Below are 16,293 nucleotides of genomic sequence, written 5' to 3' on the forward strand. Positions count from 1 at the left end.
CCATCAAGATGTTTATTTTATGTATTTCAAGCATTTTACTCTGCGGTATTGAATTCTATTCATTCTGGAATTTAGGAGAATTTACCTCTTTATGAAAGAGATTATTGAAAGTAGAAAATGATTGATGACCTTCGCTTCCAGTTTTCTTCTCAATAGACTTAGTCTCTCTTTTAATGCTTCTTGCATACTCAGTAATTTTATAACTTTTAGAGAAAAATGCAAGTCTGGCTGAATATTAAGCACAGTACAATAAATAAAGCTTTTTTACTTTGCAGACTATTTTACATGTGTGTCCCATAGATTCATCAGAGATTCTAGTTTTGGATAAAGGCAAGTACATTTAAAGACAATACAACATCCCTGTCTATGACATTGGCATTCAAATGAGAAGTGAATTTGGTTCAGGACAGTTCTTGAAATGCTTAGCATTTAGGTTATTTTAGGTCAACTCTTTGGGAAATTCAATTAGAGTATTTATTAAATGGTTTTAGTGAGCTGATTGGTTGTCATGTCATGTCATAGTTGGTATAAAACATGACTCCTATTTCTAAAATAGTTGTGTTGGTCAGATAAGGCATCTTACATGATGTATTTAATCCAAGATAATGGATGAGTAAGAGGCAGGTCATTCTCTAGGAAGTAATTTTGGTTTTGAGAGAGGCATTCTTAGGGAAGTAGGCCTTGAATTGTTCATTTAGAGCTGGGCAGGATTGAGATCCGGAGAGAGGAGGGTAAGGATATTTGGGTAGAGGGAAGGGCATTGGCAGAGCCTCAGATGCCTGATGTTTACTGGGGCCTTTGTGGGAATGGTGGGAAAGTTGGGTTGCAGTCAGCCTGTGGGTGGCCTGGACGTTGGGTAATAAGCGTGGCTGTCAGTTTATGGGCGCCCTCTCTAGAGTGGTCTGTAACTTGCTTCCTCCCTGAGGAAGTGTGACACGCTTTTGCTAGCTGCAGTGTTTTCCCCACAGCTGTGCTGTCCATTGAGGAGAAGGGGGCCTGCTCTGCCATGGCTTCCTTAATCCTCAGGGTATGGCGTGTGAGTTATTTTAATAATGTATCAATCTGCCTTTTCTTTCTTTTGTCACAATGCATTTACTTTCTAACGTGGTCTTGTTTTCAGGGTAATAATTGGGTCTCCACAGGAAAAATCATAATGTATGAGGCAAATTACTGACTTAAAAAATGAATCTCTAATATTTTTCTAGTAGCTCTTCTTTTGTTTAAATTTTTGTTTTGTTAGTTATGTAAAGAAACTTATGTATACTAATTTCTGCTTAGGTGGATAGTGGTACTGTTTAGCACATCTCATTGGTCTTCTGAAACCTTTACAAATGCAGTTTGATTCATTCCAGCCAAGTTAATTATGAGGTACATCATTTTTTTCCACTAATGGAGATAAATGTAAAAGACAGAGATACAGAAATCATCTTCAGTTTAGATTGAAGAAATTTTCGTTACTACTGTCTTTTCCTGCTATTTGATCACAGTTTATTTTTATTTTTTGAAGTCTGTCTCTAATCAAATAAGATTTAATGTTTTAGCAGTAAAAGAGGACCCTGATTGAATTAATAAGAATAGTTAATTTAAGGACAATAATTGATTTTTAAAAATATAAAAGTACATTTCATGACTTGATTTCAAGATGATCTGGTGGTATTCTTATACTGTCGCAGAAGGAAGTCCACAGTGGGATGAGAATGATGCCTACAAATCACCACCCTTATTATCTATTACTGAACATGTCTTAGTCCAGGCCAGTCTGCCTATCACCTCTGTGGTACACTGTTCATTTCATTTTCTTCCAGGATTTACTTTTGGTCCTGGACCAATTATCTAGCTGTGATGGGATTCTTCAAAAGTATCCTACATTTTGTACTTAGTGAACTAGTGATTGTTCTGTTTGCAGACATTCTTTCTGAGGCTCTACTCTTGCCTCGAAAACCTACATTTGCAGAAAGGGAAATGTATAGGTTTTCCTTTTAAATGTATTTATTTTTATTTATTTTTTATTTATTTTTGGCTGTGTTGGGTCTTCGTTTCTGTGCAAGGGCCTTCTCTAGTTGCGGCGAGCGGGGGCCACTCCTCATCGTGGTGCGTGGGCCTCTTACTGCCGTGGCCCCTCTTGTTGCGGAGCACAGGCTCTAGACGCGCAGGCTCAGTAGTTGTGGCTCACGGGCCCAGTTGCCCCGTGGCATGTGGGATCGTCCCATTCCAGGTCTCGAACCCGTGTCCCACCCATTGGCAGGCAGACACTCAACCACTGCACCACCAGGGAAGCCCAGGTTTTCCTTTTATTAACAAATGTATCCTTCTTTATTTCTTTCTAGTTTTTAAAAACCGTGTCCATTGTGACATTGAGATTCATATTTAAAAATAATTTTAAAATTTTATTCTTAAAATTATCATACAGTAAAACTAACTTTTTTCTTTTATAATGTTAATTTAACACGTGTAGTTTGTGCAACCATCACTACAATCAGAATACAGAATAATATTATCACCCCCCTGAATTCCCTGATGCTATCCTTTTATAGTTAACTGTCCCCATCCTATAACCTCTGCAACCACTGACCTTTTCTCCATCCCTATAGTTTTGTCTTTTTGAGAATGTCCTATAAGTGGAATCATACATGTAAGCTTTTGAGACTGGGTTCTTTTACTGTGTCTTTGAGATTCATCTAAGTTATGGCATGTATTGAAAGTTTATTCCTTTTTATTACTGAGTAGTTTTCCATTGTCACTCATTAAAGGACATTTGCGTTGTTTCCAATTTTTAACATTTAGGAATAGAGCTGCTGTAAACATTTGTGTACAGACTTTTGTGCAAACATAGTTTTCATTTCTCTATCTCTAGGGTAGCTGTCTCTGGGGAGAGGGGATTGCTGGGTGATATAGTGAGTATATTTTTAACTTTATAAGAAACTGTCAACGCTTTTTCCAGAGTGTCTGTACCATTTTGTATTCTCCCACTAGCAATGTACGAGAATTCCACCTATTCCACATCACTGACACTATCAGTGATTTTAATTTAGCCATTCTAATAGGTATGTGGTAATATCTTATCATGGTTTTAATTTGCATTTCTCTGAGGACTAATGCCATTGGACATCTTTTCATGTGCTTATTTGCCATCATTAGATCCTCTTAGTGGAGTGCCGTTGAAATCTTTTGCCTAGCTTTTAATTGGGTTGTTTTCTTATTGTTGAGTTTTGAGAATTCTTTATATATTTGGATACAAATCCTTTTTCAGGTATGTTATTTGCCGTTGTTTTTTTCTCAGGCTTTAGCTTGGCTTCGTATCCTTCTAACATAATAGTGTCTTTCAAAGAGGAAAAAGGTTTAATTTTGAGAAAGTCCAGTTCATAAATTTTTTTCTTTTTTATATTATACTAAGATGGGTAGGTTTTTAAATAAGTTTCTCATCTATAAAAGTGGTGAAAAGTAATTTAGTGATGGGAATATCCTCATAAAGTTGACTTTGTGGAAGGTGCAAATGTTATTTTCTGGAAAGGTAGTACTAATTAATATACCTCTTAGTCTTGGGAACATCTAGGACTTTTGTTTAACCAAAGGATGCAATTGGTTGAGGTTTGTGAGGCTTTTCACACTTTTTCAAAAAATGATAATCACTAATGTGGTTAAATATGTATACTTTCATAATGCAGAACTATGTAGGAATTAGTCCTTAAGACTCTTCCAGGGTTAAAATAGTGGTATATTACATTCCCATTTGATGCTTTTGTGAGTGCCTGAGTTTGAGTTTCTGCTTCACTGGAACAATATTCGAACTCTGAGTGTAGGTTCAGATTCAGTGTCTTGGCTAAAAGCACGAGCTGCATCAGAATGTCTGCATTTGAATCCTGCCTTTTATTTACAGTGTAACTGTGGGTGAGTAACTTAACTTGTCTGTGCTTCAGTTTCCTTATCTGTTAGTGTGAATGATAATAATAATATCCACCTTTTAAGGTCATTATGAGGACTCAAGCACATTACATAATATAGTCATTTCAACGGCCTCTGGCCCACAGTAAGCATTCAGCAAATGGCTCTTGTTATTATTCTTATTATTATTGCTGAAATAGCTTTATGATAAAATTGTTTAAACAAATGTTTTGGAATATTTTCAAGAGTCAGAATAAGCACATAGCACACTAAGTCATTTCTCTCCAATGCCCACTTTTTTCTCTTTGCACTTGTTATTATTAATCAATACCTGTGACCAGTGTTTTTAATAATCATGTATATATACACTGTTTTACAAGACAGGTATCAGTTCATTCCATTTTTCACATCCTGTGAGGTACTAATCAGATATACACATATACATCAGTTCGCTTCAGCTGCCTGAAATATCAACCTAAATTGGCTTAAGCTGGAAAGAAATTTGAGTTAGGCTCACCTAACTGCAAAGTCAGGCAGAGCTAGCTGGATTCAGGGCTCAAGTAAAGTCATCAGGACTCAGGTTCTCCCCACGAGTCAACTCTGCCTTTTCCTGTATGGACTTCAGTTGTAGGAACTGTATGTTAGAAAATCGGCTGTAGCATATTCACCCCCTGTAGCCTGTCAGCGTTTAGATTCAGCCGGAAAGAGCGCCTGTCTCTTTCCCAGAAGCCTCAGCAAAAGTCTCATGATGTCTCATTGGCTCTTATGGGGTCACATGTCTGACCTGGAGCCAATCGCTGTTTGAGGCTGTGAGACTGGGATTGGCCAGTTCTGGTCACGTGGCACCCGTGGCTCTTTGGCGGAGTCGATCCCACCAGAGCCACGCTGACTGAGAGGCGGGGAGAGGTGCCTACTCTGAGGGAATTTGTGGGCTTTTATTACCAGAAAAAGGGATGGATGCTGGCTGGTCAAACGACTAATGTGCTGTTAGGCTCTTTTTGTAGATCAGCAACGGATCACAGGGGTTAATGGATTTGAATTAGAACCTTGGTTACTGATTCCAGCTTTTTTGTCTGTGAAGTTACATCCTCCAGGAGTGCCATTCCCCACAGGGGCAGGCGTTTGCAGAAAGTTAGTGTTGTGTATTCTTTTGGTGAAAGTTGGATAATTTTTAACAGGAAGAGAAAGAGTCAAGGCAAATAGGGGTGGCCTTCTCAATGGGTGGACGTGGTGCTTCTTCCCACACTGGTGGGTTTAAGCGACTCAGCGCCCTTCTCCGAGCCTTTCTGTCCCCATGGCAGAGGCTGTACAAGACCCAGCCTGGTCAGTGTCTGTCTGCTATGTGGCAGGGTTGCATGCTGTAGACACGGGTGTATCCGTGTATCCTGGCCAAGAGTGTCGGCTACACGGTGATGTGTGTCTGGTGCTGGCGTCGTATAGAGGTAGTTTCTAGATCTCTGTATTTTTTATAGTCCATTTTAGTGTGGCTTGAGACATTGTCTCACTTTGACTTCGGCTGGCAGTTTCTATTTTATGTTTTTCATGAAGACGCTTGAACTTCTTCAGGAGTATGTGTAGCCAGGTCATGCTGTTTTCTGAAGAACCAGAGAAGACAGTTACCAGAGACCTGCCTTGTATGGAGAGCTACGCTACAGAAGTAGCCACAGTGAGGTTCAGGGAGACCGCAGTTAGAATTGAACTGTTGGGACCTGATTAATTGTGGTAGGCATCTTCATATCCAGTGCTGAGGTGGGCACCTGAGCCTACATATCAGAGACATTAACTCTTGAAATTAAGTCACTTCCCCCCATAGCTCCCGGAGTTAGTAATTCTGTCCCTAATCTCTACTTCTGTGTTACTTTTATTGAGATATCCCTGGCTAATATGTTTGGTGATTAATGTTGATGGTAGGCTTTGTGATCTCCCCTCAGAGCCAGTTTTAGGGGTTAGCTTGTCTTTGTCAGCGATGTACAAGTACACTTGTTTCTCCAGTGGCTATTGGAGAGCATAATCATTATTATGATTGCATAATCATAACCATTATTAGTTTACCGAGATGTTGAAAATGGGTGAAAATAATTCCTCTGTCAAGTAGATAAAGTAGTTACATAGCATGATATTTTATTTTCTATAAATACAGTGTTGTATGTTGAAATCTGTAAAGTGATTTCCACTTTGTATAAATTGAAAATATGGAATTTTAGTGAAATAACACTAGCTAACACTTACTGAGCACTCACTGTATGCCAGGCATTCTTTTAAGCACTTTACACGTATTATTTCGCTTAATTCTTAAGTGAAAATAAATAACCATAGGAGGTAGGTATTAGTTGTCTCCTTGCCATTTTAGAGGTGAGCAAGTTGAGATACTTGAGGCTAAGTCATTTGCTCCAGGTCACACAGCTGGTGAGTGACACAGTTGGTGAGTGACAGCTGGTGAGTTCTGAATGTAAGTCCTCTGGCTCCACGTCTTTGCTTTGGATCACTATGCTGTGTTCTGTCCCTAGTAAAGATTTTAGCTCATGTGTTGTTAGTTTTTCTTTTCATTTTGCTTCCTTTTGTAATATTTTCTAGATGTGGGCTAAGAGTTTTATAGAGAAGATTTGCTAAATCTAGGACCTTTGGAATCCATGGATTTATCCATCTTCTGTTGCTGTTATTTGGCAAGCAAACACTATATGCTTGTTTATATCAGTAGGTGTCAACCAGGAATGATTTTGCCACCCCAGGGGACATTTGCTGATGTCTGGAGACAGACATCTTTAGTTGTCGTAAGTCAGGAGACGTGCTCCTGGCACCTAGTGGTCAGAGGCCGGGATGCTGCTGAAACATTTATGAGGCACAGGACAGCCTTCCGCGACAAAGAATTGTTCAGCCCAAAATGTCAATAACATCAACTCTGGCCTATAGAATAAGTGACTGATGATCTTGTAATGCCATTCTGATCTCTAATGGGCAAAGTCACATTACTAATGTAGAAATGATTACTTTTGATGTTTGTTTGATAATTGATTTCCTGAAATTAATGCATGTTTGTATAAGGGACATAAACATCAACCATAACTTAAATATTGAAGTTCCCTTAAAGTAAACTGGGAATTACAGCCCACTGAGGGAGAGCTGAGGAAGTTTAAAGGGAGGCCATGTAATGTCTGAGGATGCAATACTCTAAATATTTGTTGGATTACCTTGTGAATTACACAATTAGATTTCATTTTTTTTGTGTTGTATTAACTTGTCAAATGTATAAACATTTTAAATATCCTGTAAGTTTTAAAACCGTGTTTTGGTATTTTTTAATTAAAAATTTCATACTGAGAAAAGTGGAGAATATTACATTGTACCCCGTGTATGTACCACCCATATTTAACAAATGCTAACAAATACTGAAGTCCATTTTGAGCTCTTTCTCATCCCATCCCTTAGGTGTTTCTACATTTTTTATTATACCAAACATCTCAAAAGTTGAAGGGGCCTGGAACTCTTCCGACGACTGTCGTCAGGCCTCACTCACTGCTGCTGCCTTTTGTCTGCCTGTCAGCTTCTCCCCTCATCTTTCACTGCAATATATAGGCGGTAGAGGGCGGAGCCGGGTTGTCTTTTCAAAGCTGGAAAGGCCAGGCCGAGAGTGGATGCGTAGCCTGGAGGGAGGCGGGAGGACAATAAGTATGGGTTTCCCCCAATGACTGAAAGCAGAGCGTTCCCATGAAACCTTTCATAAGCCGAAGTGGCATAAAGTGAAGAAGCAGTGACCATAGGACACATCTTGCCAACGGAAGCACAAAATAAATTGAGCTAAAGTACAGAAGCTCAGTGACAGTTCAAAGCTATGGTGGCTTGATGCTGAGGTGCTGAGTGTGGTTCCCAGGAAGGAGCTGGGTGGTGCCCCTTGCACCCGCTTTTGCAGCCCACAGTGCGAATTGCCTCTGTACGGGCTGCTGCACAACACATGCCGGGCACTGTTCTCATTTCCCCCCCTTTTTTTGTGAAAATAGATACCTCTTTGGATTTCTTTTGGTTGGGAAAACAGGCGCTAACGTGGATCTTTCTTAAGAGCGAAGTGGCATAAATTGAGCTTTGGAAGGATGGAGGAGACCTGTACTTTGGGGCCGTTTGGTGAGGTAGAAAGTGGAGAGAGTGAGCGAGGGTGGGAACAGGCAAGAAGAGCAGTCTCGGAGCCAACAGACATGGTGGTGGGAGGTCTGCAAGCATGGTCCGCCGGAGCAATGTTGTGACTGTCAGGTCAGAGGATCTTATGTCTTCTTTGCCCAGGATTGCTGCTCCCTGCATTATGAGTGGTATAGCTCAGGAGAGGCTGCGCTTGAATTCTCAATCTCTATTACTTGGACTGCTTAGTGGTGTGTTATTAATGGCAATGCCTGCTTATCACCAGTTGTTCACAGGACTTCTACATGATAGGTTCCTTCTTTTTTTTTTTTTTTTTTTTTTTGACCACACCATGCCGCCTGCGGGATCTTAGTTCCCCGACCAGGGATCAAACCCTCCCCCCGCCCCTTTCCGCCGTGGAGGAAGCGCGGAGTCCCAACCACTGCACTGCCCGATAGGTTCCTTCTTTATTTAAACACCTCCCATCATGCTCCATTGCTATGGAATAAAGCCCTCACTTCTTGTGACATTGGAGGGCATTCATAGCTCCTATCCCTCCTTCTCTGACACACCTGGAGTGTATCATGTGCTTTTTCTTGTCTTGGTGACTTCTTGTGCATTCTCTCTGATAAACTCCCCTGTGCTCTCCCTATCAACTCTGCACAGTGAACTTGTGTTCTTCTTTTGAGGGCAGCTCATGCCTTTCGGCAGATGGAAGGTATTTCTTGTTATTTTTCATTTGTGCTTTGCCTGTCTTGCTAGAATCTGAGTTTCTTGAAAGCAGTGATGGCATGCTTCCTCTTTGAGTTTAGTGCTGCTAACACAGGGCCTGGCCTCAGGAAATGTTTGCTGAACTGAATTAATAGCCAGTTCGAACTTGCCCTTGAGCCAGTGTTTTGTACTGGTGGGAAAAATCCTACACGGTGTGGACTTTGATTCTCTGAAGTGTCAGTTACAGTATTGTAAGACGGAAGATAGGAGTCTGGGATAGGAAACAGTTTTGCACTTTCCGTTTTTTTTTTTTTTTTTTTTTTTTTTGCGGTACGCGGGCCTCTCACTGTTGTGGCCTCTCCCGTTGTGCAGCACAGACTCCGGACGCGCAGGCACAGCAGCCATGGCTCATGGGCCCAGCCACTCTGCGGCATGTGGGATCTTCCTGAACCGGGACATGAACCCGTGTCCCCTGCATCGGCAGGCGTTGTCTCAAACACCGTGCCACCAGGGAAGCCCTAGATTTCTTTTGTTAATGCAGAGCCTAGTTTACTACCCACTCCCCCGATATTGTTATCTACTTTAATTATGTGTTCTTTTTAAATTTTAATTATTTATTTATTTGGTTGCACCGGGTCTTAGTTGCAGCAGGTTGGCTCCTTAGTTGCGGCTCAAGGGCTCCCCAGTTGCAGCAGGCAGGCTCCTTTAGTTGCGGCTCGCAGGTTCCTTAACTGTGGTGTGTGAACTCTTAGTTGCAGCATGCATGTGAGACCTATTTCCCTGACCAGGGATCGAACCCGGGCTCCCTGCATTGGGAGCACAGAGTCTTAACCACTGCACCAGCAGGGAAGTTCCAATTATGTGTTCCTTTATTCATTGGCATGTATACATAATTCTTATCTTTTTCCCCTGTATTTTTATAAATACAGAAAAGTGAATAACATCTTAAAATAAAATGAAGGAAAGGCCTAATGTATCTGAGTTTTTCTCAGTAGCACGATGGGAGATGTTTGCCAGCAAGAACTGTGGCAAGGTTATCCCAGATGTCAACTGTCTCTACTACCAGGGGCTCAGAGCCCTTCTGAAGCTGCCTAATTGTCCAGGACAGCTCCATTATGACTCACCGTACAGGGCCTAGCCTCTCATGCGACACTCAACATTTAAAAATTAGTCTTCATTTCTCCTTCCCAGCAGGCAGCTTCAGTTGGAGAAAGTAATTTCATTTTCTTATGTACTCATTCATTCACTCAGTCAACAGACCATCACTCCTCTATTATATGCCAAGATCTATGCTTGCTTCTGGTAACAAGGAAAGAATAATATATGGTTCCTTCAAGCACTTAAGGAGCTCATAAACTAGTGACAGAGGAAAATGCACAAACCAATCCATAAAGAATTAACAATGCTTTGACTTTATTTGTATTATTTGAATTTTTATGACTATATTTATATACTACACCCTGTTCAAAGTGGAAATAGATATTTAAGAAAGAACTAGTGATGTAAAAAATCCACAGTAATATGTAAGTTATTTAGAGAGTTAAGACTGGAAATATTTGCACTCTCAAAGAAGCTTGTTAATGCAGATGAACCCCTAATTCTTTTGGTTGCTTTATTTACATTTATACAGGTATAGGTATTCCCTCTTCTAACAGGGGTTAGTAACTTGGGGAGGGGATGCTACAGATTAAGGTCCTGATTCAGTGGCAGTTCCATCTTACCTCCTCCTTCAGGTCATATTTTCAAGCAGGAGCTACAGGATGAGACGAGTAAAACAGTTCACTTCCTTTGCTTACCCCCAGCCCCATAATAGGCTTCTGCTGGGCTTCCTTGGTTGTTTTCATCATCACTTTCACCACCAGAGGTCAGGGAAACTTTCGGTTAATCAGGGGCCCTGGAAATGATGCAGAAAAGTACTGACTTAAAAATAATAAATAACATTTATTTAGGGCTGACTGTGAGCTCATTGCTTAAAATGTCCTACTTAATCTTCACAACCACTCTATGAAATTGGTGTTGATAAATCTCAGGTATATCCAAAACAAGTCTCTATGTAGGATTGTGATATTTTTAGGACTTTTATGTCTTTAGGTTCGTCTTGGCACCAGACATAAGGCAGTTCAACATAATACGCTGGCCCTAAACAGCTCCAGATGCCAAGAATTGGCAAATCACTACTTTGGTTTCAATGGGTGGTCAAAAAGGATCATCAATGTAAACTCTGTAGATTTTCTTTGACTAACCAGGCTCCTTTCAACATTGAACTCCTAGACTTTAGAGAGAAGAATAGAACAGGGCTATGAGGAGGAGATGTGAGAGCCTTCCACATGGAAGTATGTGAGCATTGGCCTGCCACCTAGAATTAGTGATAATCTCAATGACTTGGATGGCGGTGTCCATAATTTTCTCCAGTATTTGTATGGTATATAATAAAAAATAGTTGTCCATATCTAGTCATTCATTTGCAAGTCTCAACTTGATTTTGAAGCTATTGCATACCTAAACTATTACCTGGGATTGCTGGAGTTTCGTTTTTATTTCTAACAACAGGATATTTTGAAGTCTAGCGTTTAATTCATAATCCTAACAGCTTCAGGATCTTTCTAACCTTGAAGAAAGGGAAAATGAATATATTGTGACACCAATTCAGAAGCAAAGCCTGAAGTTCTTCTGTGCTTTCGAGCTGGTGTTGCCCTCCCATGAGTGCAGGAGTCCCGGAGTTGTCATGGCTGAGGAACCTTTGGATAAGTTGGAGGAAGGTCTGTTTTCCAGTATGTTTGTGTGTGGGGAGGTGAGGGAGTGGGATTTCTCTTTTTTCCTTTCTTTCTGAAACTCACCTTTTCAGATACATCATCACTTTTCTAAGCCACTAAAGCCCTGGGCAGATTTTTTCTGCCTGACAATATAGGTTTTTATCTTAGGCAATACCTGACAGCACCTTAAACTTTAGAATTTTAGAACTGACCGCCTGCCAAGAAGCTTAGGAGGAGGGAAAATTAGTTAGTTTTTGTTGTTGTTGTTGTTAATAATTTGTTATGTGCTAAAATATTCCTTCAAATACAGATGTCTTCTGGCCTTCAGTTATCCCAACAAAATCATTGTCTAAAGATTGAAATAAACTCTTGTGTCAACATTCAGTCCTTTGCCTCCTATAGTAGGGCCTGAGCAGAAAAAGTTAATGTAGATCCCTAGAAAGGGGATTCCGATAGGTACTGAGTATTTTCCTAGAATCCATGGCACTTGGGCTTAGGGTTTTAACTCAGAGGCAGAGCTGTTAGTGAATGGAGTGGAGGAGGCTCCACCATCCACCTGATTGGGTGATGGTTGAGGAGAGGCCAGATCATCTGCACTACCACCAAATCTATCTCACTGTATGAATCCAGCCCTTTACGCACAGGAGAGCAGGGTCTGTAGCAGTGCAGCCTCAGCTTGTCCATTTGAAATCTGTGAGTAGTATGAGATTTGTGCCACGTACTTGGTTTGCATTTCCCATCGAGTATTTTAGGAACTTCCAGAATAGATCTGAGCAGTAAAAATGTGCCATGCCAAGGTATACCTACAAAAGAGACATTCACCCGTACCCCAGTGTTGTGCCTGCCCTTAGTCACTAAGATAATGATCTAAGAATCACAGATGCATTTTTAGTTTTACACACATAACCTAGAAATCAGTTATTCAGACAGGCATTTTAAATTCATCTGTTTTGGTTGGATTTAGGGTCATTATCATTCCCTATGGAAAGGAAGGTAACCCAGAAGCTTGCTCTTCAGAAGGCTATGACAGATGCATTCCAGAAACTGCTGATTGTGGCTTTAGGTAAGACCTTTTTGATTATCCTTGAAGTACGTCAGTTTCAGTGAGCAAATAATGTTACTTGAAAAGTTAATTGGATGAAAATAATGGTTATCTAAAACATTACATATTCTTTCATTCACCAGATGCTTTCACAGCAGCAGTCTTAAATTTGTTCTTTGTGGGATTTATGAGAAAAATGACAGCAAATATTATTGTCCCCAGTGTTTAGATGTAGAGTGACTTGCCACAGTACATACAGGAAGTGTTTGATCCAGTTCTTCCCCAATTGCTTGCTTATCTTACAGAATAGTGTAGTGATTATAAGCCTTGGACACCTGTGTTTGAGCCCTAACTTTGTCTCTTAGATTTTGTTGTTGTTGTTGTTGTTGCAATTTTAGGTTTTTCTAGCCAGAGACATTTGAAGGTATTTAATATGTCTAAGCTGCAATTTCTTTATCTGCAAATAGGATTAGTAATACAGCTTATCACCTAATGGAGGATATTGTAAGAGTAAATGAGATGATGAATATAGAAAGCTTAGAACTATGCCTGAAACATAGTAAGCAGAGAAAATATATTGACTATGATTATTATCGTTTTTTTCTTGTTGAAGAGTTTATTAGATTATGTTTTTGAAATCAGTTTAATTTCAGTTTTCATTTCTGATATATTGGGTGAATATGATTCTTATATAATAATTGGCTACGTTTTTGTGAGCCTTGAAAGTGGTCATGCTACTGAATAGCGTTGATTGTGTTCCCTATCGAGTTATACAGCGGTGAGAATGTCACAGGCTGTGCCCAAAGGAAACTTTATGATCAGTAGATTCCCGGAACAGAATTGCTCCCCTGCTTCACAGCCCTTCAGGCTTAGAGAAAATCCGAGCTAAGTTGTCAGAGACCTTATTTGCTTGTAAGAGTTGACCCTGGATTGGTCTTGGCCTTCCAGCCTGGGCAGTCCTTCCAGTGAAGTTTGACTTCCCTGGTCATCAGGCAGAATCTCCATCAGCTGTCAACTCTGGGTAACAACCTTTAAGAACCAAACTAAATGTCTGGGTTGTTTGTCCCTAATATGCCAAGGTATTCCTTATATGTACTCCAAACTCCTTAGACCAAAAAGCCTGGTGGCTCTAGCTTGCCTTGAGGAAAGCTGTATTGTCCAAAAGGTACATGGGCCAGTCTCTGCCAGTAGAGTGTTCAAATGCTGTCTCTCTCTGTCTCTGTCTCCAAAGCTTTGTTCATTGTATCTGGTAGAATTTTGGTCCCAAGGAGTAGGCACTTGCCTTGCTTCTAATATGAAGTATCTATTATAGTTCAGTGGTATCTCTCCAGGTTTGAACTCATTTTGACGCCCACCTAATGCCTTCCTATTTCATTGTATTGTGATTGAACATTTTTGTTTCCACAGCTTTTAATTTCTATGTCATTATTCCTTAGTTCTTATTTCTAAGATCATAAAGGTTTTTGAACCAAAGTTGATACTTCTTATCTATTTTTTCACAAATAATTATGATAAAAACTGGAGTATCAGATGAGGGAACTTCTAGGAAAATGCTCTTATTTTCTGCTTTTAGAAATCAAAAGAATGTCTAATTATTGGGTGCTACCATTGTATACAGGAAGTTTTAGAACAAGAAAACTTCTGAATTGATCCTTGTTAACTTTATTTCAGATATTGGTAAAACAGCCGTGGCATATAGACTCTGTGAAGAGGTCACAGATGCTAGAACCAAAGAGGAACTACAGGATTTAATTCAAGTATGTGGAGATACAAACTCAAGGGGTACACAGCCAGTGTAGCCATAATTCAAAACAAGCAGCAGGATTTGGAAGACTTTGGCATGTCTACTCAGCTCTGTCTTCCTTAGGAAAATGTGAAACTCTGAAACTGCTTTTGAGGCAGGGAATTTCTAGGACTTTTCCAAGTCCCGAGCCTTGTCTCTGGCCCGTTATTTGAAGTTTGGAGAGCAGGATTGAGGGCCATCAGTGTACGTCTACAGTTGTGGACACAGGAGAAGACACAGGCCCTTTAGAACTCCCCTCAAATAGAATTGCAGGGATTTGGGAACAAAGTAACTATGGCCTTAAGCGTGATTATGCTACAGTGTTTTAAAACTATTCATGCCTTTCAAGTAAGGTACATTACCCAGATCTCAGCATCTCATATATATCTTGTGTTAAATATTTTGCCGAAGAACCTTTCTGTAAACCAATTATATGGATGCCTCGAATTAGGGATTAAGTTGTCAACGTAATTTCTAAAAGAAAACATTAATGTATTCTATATAGGATTTTTATTAAAAAGGAGCCAAAAATGTGTTTCATGTCATTGAGAGCTTATTTTGGGGCTAGTTTTCTGATTATTTAACTCACCCCAACGTTGCAAAGTTTGTTTTGAAGGGAAGAAAGTAGAGAAAGAAAAGGTGGTTATGTTCTGAAAAATGTAAAAATTTTGAAGGTTTTTCCTGTACAAAATAATTATTTTAATTCAATTGAAATCAGTCAAGGAAACTTCAAACGTATCCATGTTTAATCCATTAAGAAGTCCAGCTTCCTGTGAAATGTGAGAAGAAAGGACTCCGTATTGATAGTAAAGATTTCGGAAAACTGATTATAACAACAGATCCATTCCTACATGAGGCCAATCTTGGAATCAGTTCCATTGAGAAACCATTATGTGCTAGGCACTGGAAATAAGATGAAGCTCCTTCTCTCTTGGAGTTTAGGTGTTACAGGTGTACCAGACAACTAAAAAGGACTAAAATTAAATAGATTATGAAAAGGACTGTGAAGAAAGTAAACTGGGTGCTAGTTACAGTATTTGAAGAAAATTACTTAACATGCTGACTTTAACATTCTAAGTGTCTTCTCCATGTCTGCACACAGGGTAGACCTCTGAAAAGTGACACAGTAGTTTTTTCTAGATTAAAGGTTCTGTTGAGACAAGGTGGGATGGGGGAAGTTTTCCCATGCTAATATAAAGGGCCATTCACTTGGTTTTAGACCCTCTTTCCCAGAATGAATTGCTCACCTGCCCCAAACCCCTCCTACAGAAGTTCTGGAGTCATCACTGATTCAGTGGTAACCTCTGATGACAGAGTGGTGAATTGATAATGAGACGTGAATACTGAGAGTTTGGAGGAAATGGCAACATTTTAGAATAATTGTAAGGTGTGTTCCCCTCCTGCCACCGTGACTGGTGCTCATTTTGCAGGTCAGCTACTTTTCTTGTCAGGCCTGTAGGCAAAGGGAGGAAGAATGTCTCTCAGACTTCAGCTTCGAGGAGGAAGAGTTCAGATTGCCAGAACTGGACTAGCACTTTTGAATTTCCCAGAATGCCACATCCTGTGGTTTCCTCGGGAAGCTCTGCATCCTTCCCAACCCCCCTCCACCCCTGGGCTGCTGGAGTTTGGGGCCACTGGGGTCTGCAGCCCAAATCCCGCCTCATTGTTTGGGGCCTGGGAGGGCAGGGCGGGGTTGGGAAGGGGGCCCGGCAGGAGGTAATTGTCGCCTTTGGAAGGGGAAGGGTGGCTTGTGCCCTGGGGACTCTGGGAAAAAGGCTCACTCTGCTGGCGTGCATTGGATCTCCGCAGGAGCCTAATAAAGGTGGAGTGGACGTTAGGCGGGGGAGGGGCGCGCGGTTGCTAACGGTGAGCCCTCGCGTTGCAGCGCTGGCATAACGGTTCAGTTCGGCTCTGAAGGAGGATGTGGCTCTGGCTTCTCGCTGGCCTGGGTCGCTGTGCCTGGGAGCCGCCACATGTTATGTCCTGGCTGTGCCTCTGTGTCGCTGCTGCGCCCC

General features: G+C 40.8%; 1 protein-coding gene across 1 annotated transcript; it reads left to right on the plus strand.

The window, feature by feature from the left end:
- Window positions 1-10,791: 10,791 nt before the first annotated feature.
- Window positions 10,792-15,810, plus strand: LOC307070034 (RAD52 motif-containing protein 1-like; the record flags this gene model as incomplete). The annotated part of the gene is made up of 5 exons (XM_079728645.1): window positions 10,792-10,914; window positions 11,291-11,459; window positions 12,418-12,516; window positions 14,167-14,252; window positions 15,709-15,810. Coding segments are annotated over 5 exons (579 nt in total), but the record flags the coding sequence as incomplete, so codon positions are not given.
- Between the last annotated feature and the right edge of the window lie 483 nt (window positions 15,811-16,293).

Source organism: Hyperoodon ampullatus (genome assembly GCF_949752795.1).
Source record: "Hyperoodon ampullatus genome assembly, contig: scaffold_583, whole genome shotgun sequence".
In the NCBI taxonomy this organism is placed as follows: domain Eukaryota; kingdom Metazoa; phylum Chordata; class Mammalia; order Artiodactyla; family Ziphiidae; genus Hyperoodon; species Hyperoodon ampullatus.